General features: G+C 42.0%; 1 protein-coding gene across 1 annotated transcript in view; it reads left to right on the top strand.

The window, feature by feature from the left end:
* Positions 1-16119, top strand: part of otog (otogelin) — a 70174-nt gene that overhangs the window by 45991 nt on the left and 8064 nt on the right. The window contains exons 32-49 of the mRNA XM_017303888.1: positions 261-378; positions 484-563; positions 1019-3354; positions 4217-4394; positions 4492-4643; positions 6444-6533; positions 6617-6803; positions 7541-7761; positions 7844-7982; positions 9492-9680; positions 11456-11665; positions 11751-11855; positions 12531-12635; positions 12715-12816; positions 13927-14025; positions 14110-14150; positions 14237-14312; positions 15064-15242. Of these exons, the coding sequence (XP_017159377.1) occupies positions 261-378; positions 484-563; positions 1019-3354; positions 4217-4394; positions 4492-4643; positions 6444-6533; positions 6617-6803; positions 7541-7761; positions 7844-7982; positions 9492-9680; positions 11456-11665; positions 11751-11855; positions 12531-12635; positions 12715-12816; positions 13927-14025; positions 14110-14150; positions 14237-14312; positions 15064-15242 (4607 nt within the window). The remainder of the gene's footprint in view (positions 1-260; positions 379-483; positions 564-1018; positions 3355-4216; positions 4395-4491; positions 4644-6443; positions 6534-6616; positions 6804-7540; positions 7762-7843; positions 7983-9491; positions 9681-11455; positions 11666-11750; positions 11856-12530; positions 12636-12714; positions 12817-13926; positions 14026-14109; positions 14151-14236; positions 14313-15063; positions 15243-16119) is intronic.

Raw genomic sequence — 16119 nt, 5'->3', positions numbered from 1 at the left:
AGCATCAGAAATAACATTTAAATAAGTTATTTTAATTTTTGCTTTATTTTAAAATATGATTGAATAACGGAAAACAAAAATTAAGATGAAAAATTTAAAATAAAAAAAATGATGGGTTTCAATTTATTTTTAATTTTGCATCTTTTTTTAACTTTCCCTCCATCTTTCTTAGGCCTTCACAGCGCCACCTGGTGGCCATGTTAATGAGAGGAAATAATCTTAAGTGGTAATTTATTTATTTATGTGTGTTTTTTGCTCAGGCCCCAGCCCAGACACCCCTCCGGGTCCTCGCTGCCAGTGGAGGTACGACTCCTGCATCAGCCCCTGCTTCAGGACCTGCAGCGACCCGTCCGCCGACTCCTGCGTCACCATCCCACAGTCAGACCTTTGACCTTCACCTGTTTCTGACACGATGTGAAACGATCAGTTTAATGGGAGCCGACATGTTGAGGCTTTTATTTTGTGAATGTGYTTCCTGTGCAGAGTAGAGGGCTGCCTTCCTGTCTGCCCCCCAAACACGGTCCTGGATGAAATCACCCGTCGATGCGTTSATGTTGACGACTGTAAGTAGCACAAATTCTGCTTCACCGACACTCAGTCTGGAGAAAAGACGTGGTAGAGCAGGAAAAACTTTACCAGAGKAAGAGCAGCATCACTTCAACATCTTGGTCATTTACTCACCTTTAATTATATTTTTAATTTTGCGCGGCTCGTTGTGGGTATTAATTTCAGCCCATTGATAAACGCCAAGATCAGGTCAATCACTTTKAAAATAAATAACATTAAAAAACTCAATAAGAAAAAAAAAGGGGCAGTGATAAAATATTTGGTTAATATATTTCAGAAAAAACATATTTATTATTCTGTCCAGGGGATTTATGTCAAATCTACTGCATAGGAAGGATAAAAACACTAAAACTAAAATGAAAGATTTTCACGATGCTCAATTTTCAGGAAAACGGTAAATTTAGATGAACATTTTGTTTTTGTAATCCTTATTGGGCTCATGTGATTTCAGGTGTTCGGCTCCCAGATTCAGTGGCGCCTGCGTCGCCGTCCACAGYAGCTGAACGTYATGATGTCACCACATCGTCCACAGCCCCACACACACCCCACGCAGCGAAAATTCCCACCAGCRCTGCTCCTCGAGCTACTACTGGGAGCAAATACTCCACCTCAWCCACAGCGCCACCTGCCCCTGATGAGGCGGCCCGCCCGGAAACCGTAGTTACATCTGCAACTCCTGAGCCGTCCAGAACTCTGTCTGGGCCAACGGCGCCCTCTGCTGTCAGGCCAGAGGAAGTGGAGGCAGCGTCCACAGTCAGAGTAACTGAAACTCCGTCATCAGCTGCAACAAGCTGGACGACCAGGCTGAGCTCATTCAGCCCCACCACGTCCAGAACAACCACTGGTCATTTTGGCTCCTCCTCCACTAAACCGACCGACTCCCAGTACTCCCCGCTCACCACCATTACAGCGTCTGCTGGGAGGTCGACCACAATCRGAACCTCCACGGTTGGTCCTCCACATAAAGACACATCAGAAAGCTCGAGTTCAGCAGTTACTCAAACAACTYTGAGTTCAGTTTCTCCCCGAGTCTCAGAAACATCTCCAGTAAGAGGCAGAACCACTGTCTCCAGTACAGCGACTACCTCTTATAAAGCTGCACCAGTAGAGGGAATGACAACAGCACCGTTTGTCCTGCCAGAACTACCAACCACAAGCTCTACAACAGCTTCTCCTGTTCTCACCTCGCCCACTAAAGGAGCAGGAACTGGATATTTGTCAACAGCAACGACAGAACCATTCCAACCAGTTAGCTCTTTCACTACCAGTAAGGCAACACAAACTGGAACCACAGAAAGGACCTCGCACGTCATTCCAACCGATCGTACAACTTCTTCCACTGTTTCTGTGTCATCCACAACAGAAACAGTTAAACCCTCTACAACTCCGTCTGCCTTCACTTCAGCTACTACAAGGTGGCAAACATCAACCATAAAGAAAGTCACAGAATCTCCTGCATCTGAAATCTCTACAGTCTCTTCAGCAACAGCTTCACCCAGACCTGCTGAGACGACAGGCAGCACCGCTCCTTCTTGGTACACGTCAGCTGCCTATTCGGATAGGACTTCCTGGTCCGCTGCTGCTCCAGTAACGGGGAAAACCACTTCCAGCAAGCTAACTTCAAGACCCCTTGTCATTCCAGAAACATCCACAATGTCCACAGATGTTCAGTTCACCACAAAACTCTCAACAGGAATCACTACTTTACAACAATCTCCAACCACACAGAGCACCACCCATCCTCCGTACACTGAGCGAACCTCTGAGCCTCTGTATCCCCCTCACTGGGAGGTCACCTCCACTTCCACTACCACCTACCGGCCGCCAATGGAGACAACACCTGGGCTGCCCTCTGAATCTTCTACCATGTTTGCTAAATCCCCTGAAGTTCCTCCTCTTCCAGTAACATCTAGGACAACATCTACCTCTGCAGCCTCTACCACCACCACAGAAACATCGGCTCCAGAAAGCGGAGCCACAACCACCAGGAAGCTGATTACTCCACCTGTCTCCCTCTTCACCTCCACCACTAGAGGACCGAGACCCTCCAGTCTTCACACCACTCTTAAGCCAATCATAGAGACTTCAAAACCAGTTACGACCAGAGTGTCAACTACAACCACAAGCATGTCTTCTCCGTCCTTGTTTTCACTCCACACAACGACCTCTACAACAACTCCAGAGGTATCTACGATCCTGGAGAAGGTCACGACCCGACTGGTGTCCTCTTCAAGAGCCACACCCACCGCTGTGAGGACATCCATCCTTTCAGCAACACCCAGACTTCCTGCAACATCTACAGTTACTTCCAGAGCCACATCGCCCACAGTCAGGCCGACAACCGCAAGGGTCACCGTTGCAACAAGACCTTCAGCTACCACCACCAGATCAACCGTGGTTGGCTCACCGGCTACTACATCTCCAACCATTGCAACAACAGCAAGCAGGRTTGGTCATGTTGCCACATCAATTTCCCGTTTGACCACAACAACAGCTCCAGTGGCTTCACCATCATCTACAGCCGCCTTCACCAGAGAGTCGACCACAACCAAAGAAGCTGAAACGACAACATCTCCGTCCCGACCTGATGYCTTTGTCTCAACCCAGGAGCCTGCTATTCCAGTTCCAACTACAACGCAGCAAGAATCCACCACCGCCTTCCAAAAACTTCCTACAAGTCMAGCATTGACAACAGCTTCAAGTTCTCCTCGCGCAGCGCCCGCATCGACGAGTTCTTCAGTTGAGCGATTAACATCAATGTCAGAAACTCCTGTAAGGACGTGCACTGTAAGTTCACTAAGGGAGCGTTCACACCAACCCTGTTTAGTCTGCTTTAATCCAARCAACAATCCTGTCAAGGAAACCTGGAGATGTAGGTTTTACTAACTTAGTGYAGTTTGCCACAACAAAGGGAAAAATAACGCAGAAAAGCCATTGAAGAAAAGATCCAAACCATTCGCTTTCTTCTTCTTTCAATCTCTATACATAGAATTGTCACCATAACAACTGACAACAGTATCACTATGTTTTAGGATTAAACACCAAAAAACACTCAAACATTTCCCAAAAGATCTTTTTTTGTGTTTTTAACTGAACCTGAAAACACAGAATCCCACGTCAAGGTTGGTGGAAGTCAAGCTAGCATAACTGAGCTACTTCCCTTTCCTGCGATATTTTCTTTCTTTATTCAACTTTTTCCTGACCTTGTAGTCTTATTGTGGTGATGTTGACAATTGGTAGCAAAGCACTGCATACCTTTTTCTTTTATGTATCACGTGTACATTTAAGATTTAGTGGATTATATTCATAACTTAACAGCTAAAACCAATGCTAGTCATTGTCGGCCAGGAGTTTTTTGCCTTCCGGCAGGGAGATGTGGGCGGGATCTTGTGACGTTTAGCGCAGGGCATTAATAGAGCGCCGCTGCAGTCGAGGAGGGGCATTGCAGTGTGATAGCAAACCACAGCAGCTGAAAATGTAACAAATGTTGCAACTTTGGTCCCCGATTGAACCGACTATCATTTGTGGAAACAACCTCAGACTTATGAGTCTCCTGTTCATATTTCAGGCAAAAGGTTATGGAAGAATAACTCCGTTCACTTGTTTTCCTATTTACAAGCATCTCTCCAATTTTTAAAAATGTTTTCAGCCTCCATATGCAGAGATAGTCGACGAATGCACAAAGTACATCTGTGTCAACAACCAGCTGATCCTGTTCAACAAATCCCAGAGCTGCCCCTTCACAGCCGAGCCTCCAAACTGCGGCCTGCTTGGCTTTGCTGTTCTGGTCAACGGAGACAAGTGCTGCCCGAAATGGGATTGTCCATGTGAGGAAACAGAATTATCCAGAGGTTTTGATCATTTCTTGTTCAGTCGTGTGCTTCAGGAGGAGTTCCCCTCATATTTTATTGTTTCATGTYGCAGGTCGCTGCTCGATGTTCCCCGATCTGAATGTGATCACTTTTGATGGGGACAGYWTTGCCATTTTCAAAGCTGCCTCGTACATCGTTGCCCAGCTTCCCAACGAGACCCTGAGTGTCCTGATTCAGGAATGTCCGGCGGACTCTGACCGACCGGTGAGCGCCGTCACAAATCCACCGTCAGGCAGCAGGTGTTGATGCTCAGCTCTGACTTTTTGGCTGGAATCCGGTTGATTGTTCATATTACTAATTAGACTCAACAATCTGACCTCTGCATGAACAATTTATGACCCCAAAGCAAAGAAGAAGAACGTTGATATCGCACAGCAGAGTAAAAATGGAAGCTGATTTTTTACACTGCAAAACAAAACCTTAGCAAGAGATTCTTCTAGTTTATAGTCCAAATATCTTAGCACACCTGAAGCAAGACAAAACTAACTTACTACGTAGCTTTTCTTAATGATATAGGAGCTCGCTTTAAGTAAATAATCCTTTAATATTGATGAAAAAGTTATAGTTCTGTTGGCAGATTATTTCACTTTTGATGAGACATTTTTCACCTAAAATAATCTGTCAGTGAAACTAGAACTTTTTATCTATATTCAATAATTATTTAGTTAAAACAAGCTCCTATTTCTTGCTGAATAGTTACTTGTAAGTTAGTTTTGTTTTATTTCAAGTATAATGAGATATTTGCAGTAGAAACTAAACCAGAAATACTTGGTAAAATCTGGTGTTTTTACAGTGTTTTAAAGTTTTTAAAGTCTATTGAGCAATGAGAGCTGACGGTATCATCACAATCAATCAATCAATCAAATTTTATTTGTATAGCACATTTCAGCAGCAAGGCATTTCAAAGTGCTTCACAAAATAAAAATAAAAATAAAAACAAAAACAGCATGTGACATAGAATAAACATTGAGGAAGAGAAAGAGATTTTAAGAAAGCATTAAAAAGGAAACAGTGAGAAATAAAAAGAAATTAAAAAGTAAGGATAAAAACATTAAAAATAAGCAACTCTAAACAGGTGRGTTTTAAGTTGAGATTTAAAGGCACCCAGTGTTTCAGCTGTTTTACAGTTTTCTGGAAGWTTATTCCAAATTTGTGGTGCGTAGAAGCTGAATTCTGCTTCTTCTCGTTTGGTTCTGGTTCTGGATCACAAGATCATATCGACACGAAGGAAGCTGAAAAAAACACAATTAACAGCATCAGCTTTTTGTGGATCTTTTTAGTTTCTGTAGATAAATCTGTTTGGATGAAGAGTCAGAGTCTGGAGTTTTGGGATCAGTGACAGATTTCTTTCACAAGTTCATAATTATAATTCTTAGTCATCGTTTACATCCTTATTTAATGCTTTTAATGGATAAAATGCGACATGACCGTTCATTAGCACCACATATAGAAGAGTGATAGAGATTTTTTGGTATTATCATTTTGTTGTTACTTTAGTTCATATTCAGTCTAATGTTAGTCAGTTTAAAGTGTTCTCTTCTTTAGTGTGTATKAACTGACCTGGRGGTCACARCTGCCYGTTCATCTWCAKGTGAAACAGTTTGAYCGAGATTTGAACCGGGCTCAGRCCGTAGATCAGATATCGCATCTGGAACTGGGTTGCTAGTTGTTTAGGTAAAWTGTTTTACGACCTTTGCTGTTTTTCCTCTGCYGTCTATCTTGMCTATCCTCCCTCTTTGAAGTTTGAAAATAAAAGACAAGCTCTACCCAAAGATCTTCAGAATGSTCTGTGAACGGCTCGGAGGAGCAGTTGACAGAGTATTTTCCTTTTGCAAAAGCTTTGTCATGAAATTCATATACGTTGTCTGTGGTTCTTTTATGTAGGTTCTAGGAAAATACCTATCAAAGAGTCACAGTGGAAAAAAACTGATTTCTGTCGTATTTACCTGCTGTGTGATGCAGCCAAAGCCTCACTGATGAATATTTTCCTTATTCTTTCTAAAGCTCCTCTGGAATTTCACCAACTTGTGTCTGGTTTCACTCAACATCACTCACAAATCCAACCAGGTTGTCGTCGACAGACTGCAGAGGAGAGTAAGTTGCTCGTCTTACCTTAAACTGCAACGTCCTGCACTGCGTAAATATTTGACATCTTGCACTCTTCAATCTTTAACCAGCTCTTCGTGAACTCGCGCTACGCCAAGCCTCGTTTTAAAAAGTACGGCTTTGAGATCTACGACACGGGCAACATGTACCTGATCCGCAGCCCGGCCGGACTGAAGGTGCAGTGGTACCACAGCACCGGCATGATGGTGATCGACGCCGACGACGCGGGCAGCAAACTCCCCACCATGGGCCTCTGTGGTAGGAAGATGTTTCTACCTTCCCTCCAAGCAAGGAGACATGTTTTCTTGAATAGTTGTGAGACGTGGAAGAGAAACCAAAACTGTATTCATGTAAGAGTACAAAAGTAACTGATCAATCATTTAATATTTAACGTCATCAGTCGGACCAAAGTATAAATTTAAGTGGAAATTTTTGAATTCTAAAGACCAAAATGACAATAATTCATATAACCATCCATCCATCCATCTTCTTTACACCCTTGTCCCTTAGTGGGGTCGGGAGGTGCTGGTGCCTTTCCAGGTAACGTTCCGGGCGAGAGGCGGGGTCACCTGGACAGGTTGCCAGTCTGTCGCAGGGCTGTGTAACCAAAAAAACTAAAATCAGGCAATTTAATTTTTTTTTCCAAAATCAGTTTCTTTCAATAAAAAACTGATGAAACTTTAACAGAAACTGTAGATCTGAGTCTGTCTCTGGTGAATTTTTGGTTAAAACATGTTTATTTTTCATTCAGTGAATAGAGACTCCAGACATTTTACTCAACTAAGAGTAGAAATACTTCAAAATAAAATCACTCAAGTAAAAAGTACAGCGTAGTAAAAGTACTCAATTTTTTCAAAAAAGTTACTAAAGTAAATGAGTAAAAGTAACAAGTTACTACCCAACTCTGGAAAACATTAACCAGAACTGAAGTCTGTTTATTTCCATTTGTCACGCTCAGAAACATTTTGAGTATTTTTAATATTTAACCCCTTCAGGTTTCTGCGATGGAGATCTGACCAACGACCTCACTCTGCCCAACGGCTCGGTTTTGGGCGTTAGCCAGGACCCGGTTCTGTTCATCGACAGCTGGCAGGTTCCCAACACCACCAGCTACGTCAGCTACAGCCGTCGGCGTGAACAGAACTGCTCCACCAGTGACTGCTCCCGCTGCCTGGCCATGCTGGAGGACCACGCCTTCACGCCGTGCCACGCGTTCGTACGTCGAACTCCTCAACAGGCTCCCGTCTTTCTGAGTTCTCGTGTTGCATTTAGTTTGATCGTTGCTTCTTCGTCTCCAGGTGCCGCCCAGCACGTTTTGTGAGGTTTGGGTGAGAGATTCAGAGTATGTGAACAACCATTGTGTGGCTCTGGCTGCCTATGTGGCAATCTGCCATAAATTCAGTGTCTGCATCGAGTGGAGGAGGCCGGATTACTGTCGTAAGATTCCTGTTTTCATGGCACTCGCATGTGAAAGTAGCTGCAAACAGATGAGCAATTACACAGCTTCATATGTTTGAAAAGCATTAGTGGAGCCTCCCGCACAACCAATAAGAATGCAGCGAGTGGTTTCTGGACGTTAAGTCCACAGCAAAACAAACTTCCTTTTCCAGCAGCCATTGTAAAGCAAAAAAAACATCATCTTACCAAGTGTTTGTGTCTAGTTTTCTAGTGCACTTGAAAAACTAAAAAAATAACTTACAAGTAACTTATCAAATATACAGGAGCTTGTTTTAAGTAAATAATTATTTAAAATAGCTAAAAATACTAGTTTCATTGGCAGATTATTTCTCTGAAAATAAGACGTTTTTCCCCATGCTGAGATAATTTACCAGAGGAACTAGAACTTTTTAATTAATATTTAGAAACTCAAAACAAGCTCCTGTATCTTGCAGAAAAGTTACTTCTAAGTTAGTTTTGTCTCATTTCAAATTTACTAAGATGTTTGAAGTCGGATGTTTGAAGACCAAAAATACTCTGTAAGATTTTGTGTTTTTGGAGTGTTTACAGCGCATACAGTGGTTAACCCTTGTAGGCCAAGGTCTAAATGGCCATTCCGGCTCGCAGTCTTTCTCTTCTCAGTGCGTCAGAGCTCGCTACGAAGCCATGCAGCGATCGCTAGCAAAACTACTACTAACACTACACACACCACAAACTCTAAATAACATACTTACTGTATAAAAAAACCTATCGAAACACTCTTAGTAAAATCCACAGCATCAATTCTCCCTAGTCTCTTGCCGTATCCAAATCCCCCCCCTCCTCGTTTGTCCCCACGTGTCTCCGTTCTACCTAGCAACAGACCATCAAGACATTTTCATTGGTTGTGTCGAAATGTGGTACAGTTAGACCCCCACACAGTAAGGCGGAAATGATCGATCATATTCCTGGCTTTATTTTYAAGTAAATAACCACAAAACCAATATGAAAACACCACTTTTATAAAGTTTGAAGTCCGTACTGTCCACCAGAGGTGAAATGAACACTCGGTATGCCGTCTGTGTTAYTACGAAGCCTTATAAATGTGTCACATGCTTGCCCGCTCCACAGCGGGCTTCGTCCCGGTAGGGTTAAAGCCAGCTGACCAAAGTTGCTGGAGTTCCATTTGGGTTGCTAGGTAACAGGCCTGGGCTCGGCTGGGGTTGCTAGGTAACGAGTCACTGCCCGTGGAATGTGACTCAACAATTGGGAGGTTTTTGAAACAACTGATTTTCCAGACATTAACAAACAGTAGCTTATAGACAAAAAAACTTTTTTTAAAGTGCTCAGGCCGTTTTTAGAAGCAGTTGAGACCCAATTCGCACAATAAGTCCCCTTTAAATATTTGCAAGGTGGGATAAATCTGAAAAAAGAAGGTAGATTATGGAAAAATATTTGTCTTTCAGTGCCTGAAGATGAATTGATGGCGGTGCATCCTGACTTCATTCGCTGACATTTTCTCTCCTGCAGCCTTCGTGTGTCCCGGCGCTCTGAGCTACCAGGCCTGCCTGCCGGCCTGCACGTCTCAGTCCTGTCCCAACCACGACTTTGACTCCGATCCGGACCACTGCTCTGGCCTGACGGAGGGCTGCGTCTGCCCCGAGGGAACGCTGCTCCACCGGCCGTACTCGGCTCTCTGCATCAGCCCTGAGAAGTGCGGTAAGGAGGACAAAACTTTACCGCTTTCTTCTGACACGCTCAGGATTAGAAACATCAGCAAATGTGCAGAAATAAAGACTCCTGCACTGAAAAAACACCAAATCCTACCAAGAGGTGTCTAGTTTCTAGTGCAAATATCTTAGTTCACTTAAGAAAAAAAAGCAGTAACTTTTGAGCAAAATATGAGTTTGTTTTAAGAAAAATAAAATCCTTAATATTGATGAAAAGGTACAACTCAATCAACTTTATTCATGCCATTAGGTAGATCTGGTTGCAGTGACCTGAGTCAGCTTTACACTTCACATCGTCACAACAATAAAAATGAATATAACTTTATTCAAAACAGCCTGTTTCTCAATACTTTAAAATATTAAAAACCATATAAACACTAAACCAGTGGTTCTTAACCTGGGTTCGATCGAACCCCAGGGGTTCGGTGAGTCGGTCTCAGGGGTTCGGTGGAGCCTCTGCCGACCGCGGAGGTAAAGACACACTTGTGTAAAGTCGTGATGACGCGCCGCTTCGCCGTCACTTGCTGCAGAGGATCACGTTACATTGCTTAGCCAATCAGAGGATCACGTTACATTGCTTAGCCAATCAGAGGATCACGTTACATTGCTTATCCAATTAGAGGATCACGTTACATTGCTTAGCCAATCAGAGCTGCAGAGGAGCCCGGATTGAAGGAGCTCCTCTCTCAGCAGGGATTTGAACTTGTGTCTTTATTTACTTCAGCAAARCTCACAGTTTTTACCAAATTCTGTAGCTTTCGGTGAACTTCTAAATCTGCTCCTTAGTCGCATCTTTTCGGGGTTGCTACTGCCTCTAGTGGTGTGGGGATGGTAGCACAACTAATATAATTACATTACTAAATCAGAATACAGCAAAGTCTTTATTATTTATTATTAATTTTTCATCATCTTAAGAATGTAGAGCTAATTAAATGACCTAAACAAAGGTTCCAGTTTCTCTCGATGGCCAACCTGTTGAAACTGTGGCACATTTTAAATACCTTGGGTCGTTCCTGGACAGTCAGATCAACTTTGCTGAAAACACTGACTACATTTTGAAGAACTGATCTCAGAGACTCTACCTTTTAAGAAGACTTGGTGATCATGGGGTGACCCAACTAGACTCTAGGTGTGTCACCTCTATGTCTTGAATTTGGGGGGGAAATCATATTTTATTTATCGCTACAGAAGGGTTCAGTGAATGCGCATATGAAACTGGTGGGTTCGGTACCTCAAAAAAGGTTAAGAACCACTGCAGTAAAAGAATAAACACACTAGTTCCACCAGCAGATTATTTCACAACAAGACATTTTCACCCTGATATAAGTTAAATAATCTGTGACATTTTCATCAATATTAAGGATTTATTGATTTAAAATAAGCTCCTGTATGTCACTGAAAATTACTTGTAAGTCAATTTTGTCTTATTTCAAGTGAAATAAAATATTTGCACTAGAAGCCTGGCAAAAATACTTGGTAAGATTTTGTGTTTTTCAGTGTAGCTGGTGTCCAAAACAATCATAAACACACGTGTGTGTTTTTGCTTCTTCTGTGGGATTAAGATTAGGAAGAATCTGAAAGATTTTGTGTTTTTGTAGTGCTCAGTTAAATAAAAGCTAAATTAAAATGGGTCAGCCATTCGTACTGCATGTTATTTGTGACAGTTGACACCTTTAAATGGATTTAAATCAGTTAAAGTCTCTTTATTTTGTCTGAAGTTGATTCCTGTCAGGGTTCTATGTGATTTCTTCTGTCTGTCTGCAGCCTGCACCGACAGCGGCGGCGTCCCTCGGTCGCACGGCGAGGTGTGGAAGGCCTCGCAGGATGGCTGCTGCATGTACCGCTGCGACAACGACACCGTCGTTCCCGTGGAGTACGACTGCTCCAGCGCGCCGGCGCCGGTTTGCCACCGATCCGGGGAGATGATCATCAGCATGTCTGACGACACGAGCTGCTGCCCTCACAAAGTCTGCGGTGAGCCAACGAAGCGCTCGCTCGGCTCGTTTTGATCACTAAAAGAACCGTGAGGCATCATGCTGTGGTTTGACATGTTCTGCAGTTTGTAACCAGAGTCTGTGCGATCGCTTCCCTCCTGAGTGTAAATACGGGGAAAAGCTGGTGTCGTACTTCAGGCCAGAGTCCTGCTGTCCGGACTACGTCTGTGGTGAGTTTCCTTTTTTACAGATTTAGCGGCTTAGTARAGAYGCTGTAGGTAGAAATTAGCCTGTTAAACTCAGACTAATCCTGAACGAAGGGAAGGTCATGTGCGGCAATTTTAGATTTTTTGTAAAACCATGTTACTGAAAACTAAAGCTTAAAAAAGCAACTTTTGAAAAAGTGCCAGAAAATCAGTAATTTTAGACAACAGTCACAAAAAAAACATTAAAATATTTAAATATTATTCTCCCTTCCAGCCTCTTTGTTGAGTTGTGTGTTTTTTAGCCTCTAGAACAGAAATAACGATGATAAAATTATCTCTAAAATAAGCGCCGGTGGTAAATGAAGATGATTCAAAACATATTTAAACAATTTCACTATAATGGCGGCCATTATAAATAACAAAAAAAAGAGTAAATTCATGCCAAACATTTTTTAGATTAATCTCAGAAATTATCTTGATAAAAATAAGGAGCTTTCTGAGCTCCAAAAGTTGAAAATTAGCGAGAAAAAAATTTAATATTTAGATTATAATCTTCCAACTTTTCTACTAAAAGCGTGGAAATTTTCAGTTTCAAAAGTTGACGTCTTTTTACGTTTTTACTTTCTTTTTGGTTTGACTGCAGATGTGAATCGTCGCTCGCTGCGACTGTTTCTGACCTTCTTTGTGTTTTTTTTTCAGAGTGCGATCCTGAGCGCTGTGAGTCTGAGCTGCCCGCCTGCAGAGACGACCAGACGCCGGTCGCCACCAGAGCCGACGGCAGCTGCTGCCTGGCCCACATCTGCAGTCAGTCCAGCCTCCTTTTCTGATTATTCCTCCTCTGAATCCTCATTTTGTTGATTCTGGGCGGGTTTTCCTCCTGCAGTGTGCTCTTCCTGTGCGGAGAGGCCTCCTTCCTGCCGGGACGGCGAGGTGCTGAGCGTCGACAGCAACGGCACGGATCGATGCTGCCCGTTCTACCAGTGCGGTGAGGAAACACACACACACACTCACTGACCTGGATGAGGTGTTTTTTTAAAATTAGTTATTTAAAAAAATGCAATGGAAACATTTTTTCGCGTCAAAAGTGATAAACGGATGTTGCCACTGGCGGAAACGACAAAGAAGACGACAGGAATCAGTTGGAGGATGATGTTTTTACTGACTTATCACGTGAATAAAAGTATTCATGTGTAACTTTAATTGCGTTTCTTATTTAACTACAAAATTTTGTTTTTTCGACATTAATGAAATACAGTTAGTTTCTGTAACAAAGTGGACCAAAATAAATCCAAACAAATGCAAATGCAGTAACTATGACTGAGAAGAAAGTGGGAACCAGGACTGCAGATAACAATTATTTTAGTAATCGATTCTTCTGGTGATTAATCGATTAATCATATAAGACATTTTCTGCATCCTGTAGATTTTCCATTTAACCACATTAGCCTTTTTTATACAATATTAGATATACATTAAAAGATGCAAGTCAAAAATTATTCAGTTACTTTTTAAATAAGAAAATAAACATTTTGTTGCCTAAATTGCAACAACATTCCTTTAGTGAATGCAAAGAAAACAACAGCAGCTATAAAAGTCTGAACTTTCTGTCCGACTCAACAGTATAGAGCTGAGATGATTTGCTGATTTATTGGATAATCGAATTAATAATTGGGGAGAAAAAGTTGCTTAATATTTGATTTTTTGTTTGTTTTTTACAGAATTTGAAGGAGGTGAAGATAAAAGTGTTGCTTGAGGAGTTATGAACATTTTTACAAAGTTTTTTTATCTTAAAGGCAAAATTTACATGTTTTTGTACAGTTTTGACTTAATTACTGGTCTGTTTATGTTGTTTCAACAAATGGTGTGTATTATTAGTTGATGGTTATCTCAATAATTGATTAATCATATTAATCATGATTAATCGTTTCAGCCCCGAAGGAAACCACACAGTTTATCGAGACAGAAAATAATTCTGTGGTAGAAATAAATTTAGGACATAAAAACAGCAGCTTCTGTTGTGGTTTTGGATAAATTAGTGAAACTTTCTGAGTCTCACTCTGTATGTATGTGTGTGTGTGTGTGTGTGTGCGTGCAGTGTGTGAGCCCTACAGGTGTCCCCAGCTGACCTGTCCTGTTGGGATGTCGGTCGTGTCCGTTTCCAGTCCAGATCTCTGCTGTCCCAACCAAACATGCGGTAAGATCCCAACACGCTGCTGTTCAGCTTCAGTGATAAAATGGAAACCTAAATAATCTTCATTCCTCTCGTTTCTGTTTACAGTCTGCAGCTGTGAAAAGATCGTCTCTCCTAAATGTAGCCTGGTAAGTCCTGCCTGTGAGAAACAATATTCTGTTTTTACAGTATTCAGGATGAAGGGTCGGCTTGCTCTCTCTCTCTTTCTCTTCAGGGAGAAGCTGCACAGCTTGACCGGGCCTTCCTGTCCGACCCACAGAACCAGTGCTCCTGCAAGAGATACAAGTGTGGTGAGTTCTGCTCAGACTGAACACTCAGGCTGTGATTCTGCACACCAAACACTCGTTACCCGGTGTGATTCCACTAACAAAAACCAAACATGTTAATTACATTTTCCCCACAAAATAATTCTTAGATAATCAGATTTTAGTCTGCTTACTTCTGTACGGTGTCCCTGAAGTGCAAAACACATAAACAAATCACTAAACACAACTACAAATCGAAAAATGCGACGACAAAGTTTACAGTCGCTCTTGAAAATGGATGCCAACAGACGCGAAATTGTACATCCGTACATCTTTGAAAAGCATACGTGGAGCCTCCTGCACAACCAACAAGTATGCAGAAAGTGGATGGTGAGTCAACCACAAAACACYTGTGTGCTCCAGCAGCCATTGTACTGCTGGAGGGCATGCAGTGGTAAAACCAGCTGACCAAACATGCTGGAGCTCAGCTGTAATTCAGTTTTAAAAAACTGAATTCATTTTATTAGCGTTTACTTATCCTCACACAAAATGCACTTTTAATGACAGCACAGTTGAATTCAGTTTATTGCAGTTAAATTAATTTCACCACTTAAAGGGAAAGTTTTCTTTTAAATTATCAGTTTTTTTTCCAAATTAATAAAAAATGTTACATAAACTCAATTTTTTTCCAGTTTAATCAGCTTTTGCAGATCTACACATAAAATGTGACCCTTGTGTGTGCGTGTGCATGCACGTGTGTGTCTGTGCATATCTGTGTGTGTGTGTGTGTGTTCAGTGCGCGAGGCCGTGTGTGTGTTCGGCGAGCTCGGACTGCTGCGGCCGGGCCAGACGCTCGTGGAGCACGGAGACGACGGTTTGTGTTACAGTCGCCACTGCAGCCAGGTTCTGGACCCGGCGAGTGGATTTTACCTGCTGCGCATTTCCACGGTGAACTGCTCCGCCCACTGCCACCCGGTGAGACGTGATCAATAACGGAAATTTATTACTTTGTCTGGACGCATCCAGGCGTCAAAACACAAAGTTAAACGTTTGTTATTGATGTTTTAGAGGCTCTGGCAGCTTTTTTAGACTCAATTTACAGCATAAAGCTGCTTGTAGGGAATCTGTGTTTTAAGCCAATAATTCCTTAATATTGATGGAAAAGTTCTAGTTTCATTTGCAGATTATTCCACTGGCATTTTTCTATAAGTGAAATAATCTGCAAGTGAAACTTTTTCATCAATATTGATTATTATTTTTCAGTTAGTTTTTCTTATTTCAAGTGTACGGAGATACTTACACTAAAATCTAGACCAACAATATTAATATTTTGTGTTTTTGCAGTGTATGATCTGCAGAAAAGTCTCAACATGGAGTCTTCCAATTTTAGAAAAATGTATGCAAAGTAGTCGACAATAATTTGTAAGAAAGAATAAACATGTCTAACATTTCTAAAAGCCTTAAAGAATATTGACTGTAACATTTTATTAGATGCAGTATCTGCAGTGTAACATTTCTCATAACTTTAAAGATATTGGCAGTAAAATTTTACTTGCTGAAGTTTTGTAATTGTTTTTATTAGAGGTGTGCCGATCGATCGGTCACCGATCATAATCGGGCCGATTTTCGTAAAAAAGTGCATGATCGGCGATCATTGGCTCTTGTTGCCGATACCGATCACCTGCATCTCATTTCTCAGCCTGCCTGTGCAGCTGGTCTCTTTCCTTCACTCTGCGCAAACGCGCAGMAACAAATCCTAAGTGATGTGGAACTATAACTATAACGCACTGGGTGAATGGGGAAGTTTGTGTGTTGCGGCGGAAAATTGAAGCAGGTCAAAATGCATCAACAC

This window comes from Poecilia reticulata, linkage group LG3 (genome assembly GCF_000633615.1).
Source record: "Poecilia reticulata strain Guanapo linkage group LG3, Guppy_female_1.0+MT, whole genome shotgun sequence".
Taxonomy (NCBI): Eukaryota; Metazoa; Chordata; class Actinopteri; order Cyprinodontiformes; family Poeciliidae; genus Poecilia; species Poecilia reticulata.
This window is presented reverse-complemented; position numbering and strand designations above follow the sequence as displayed.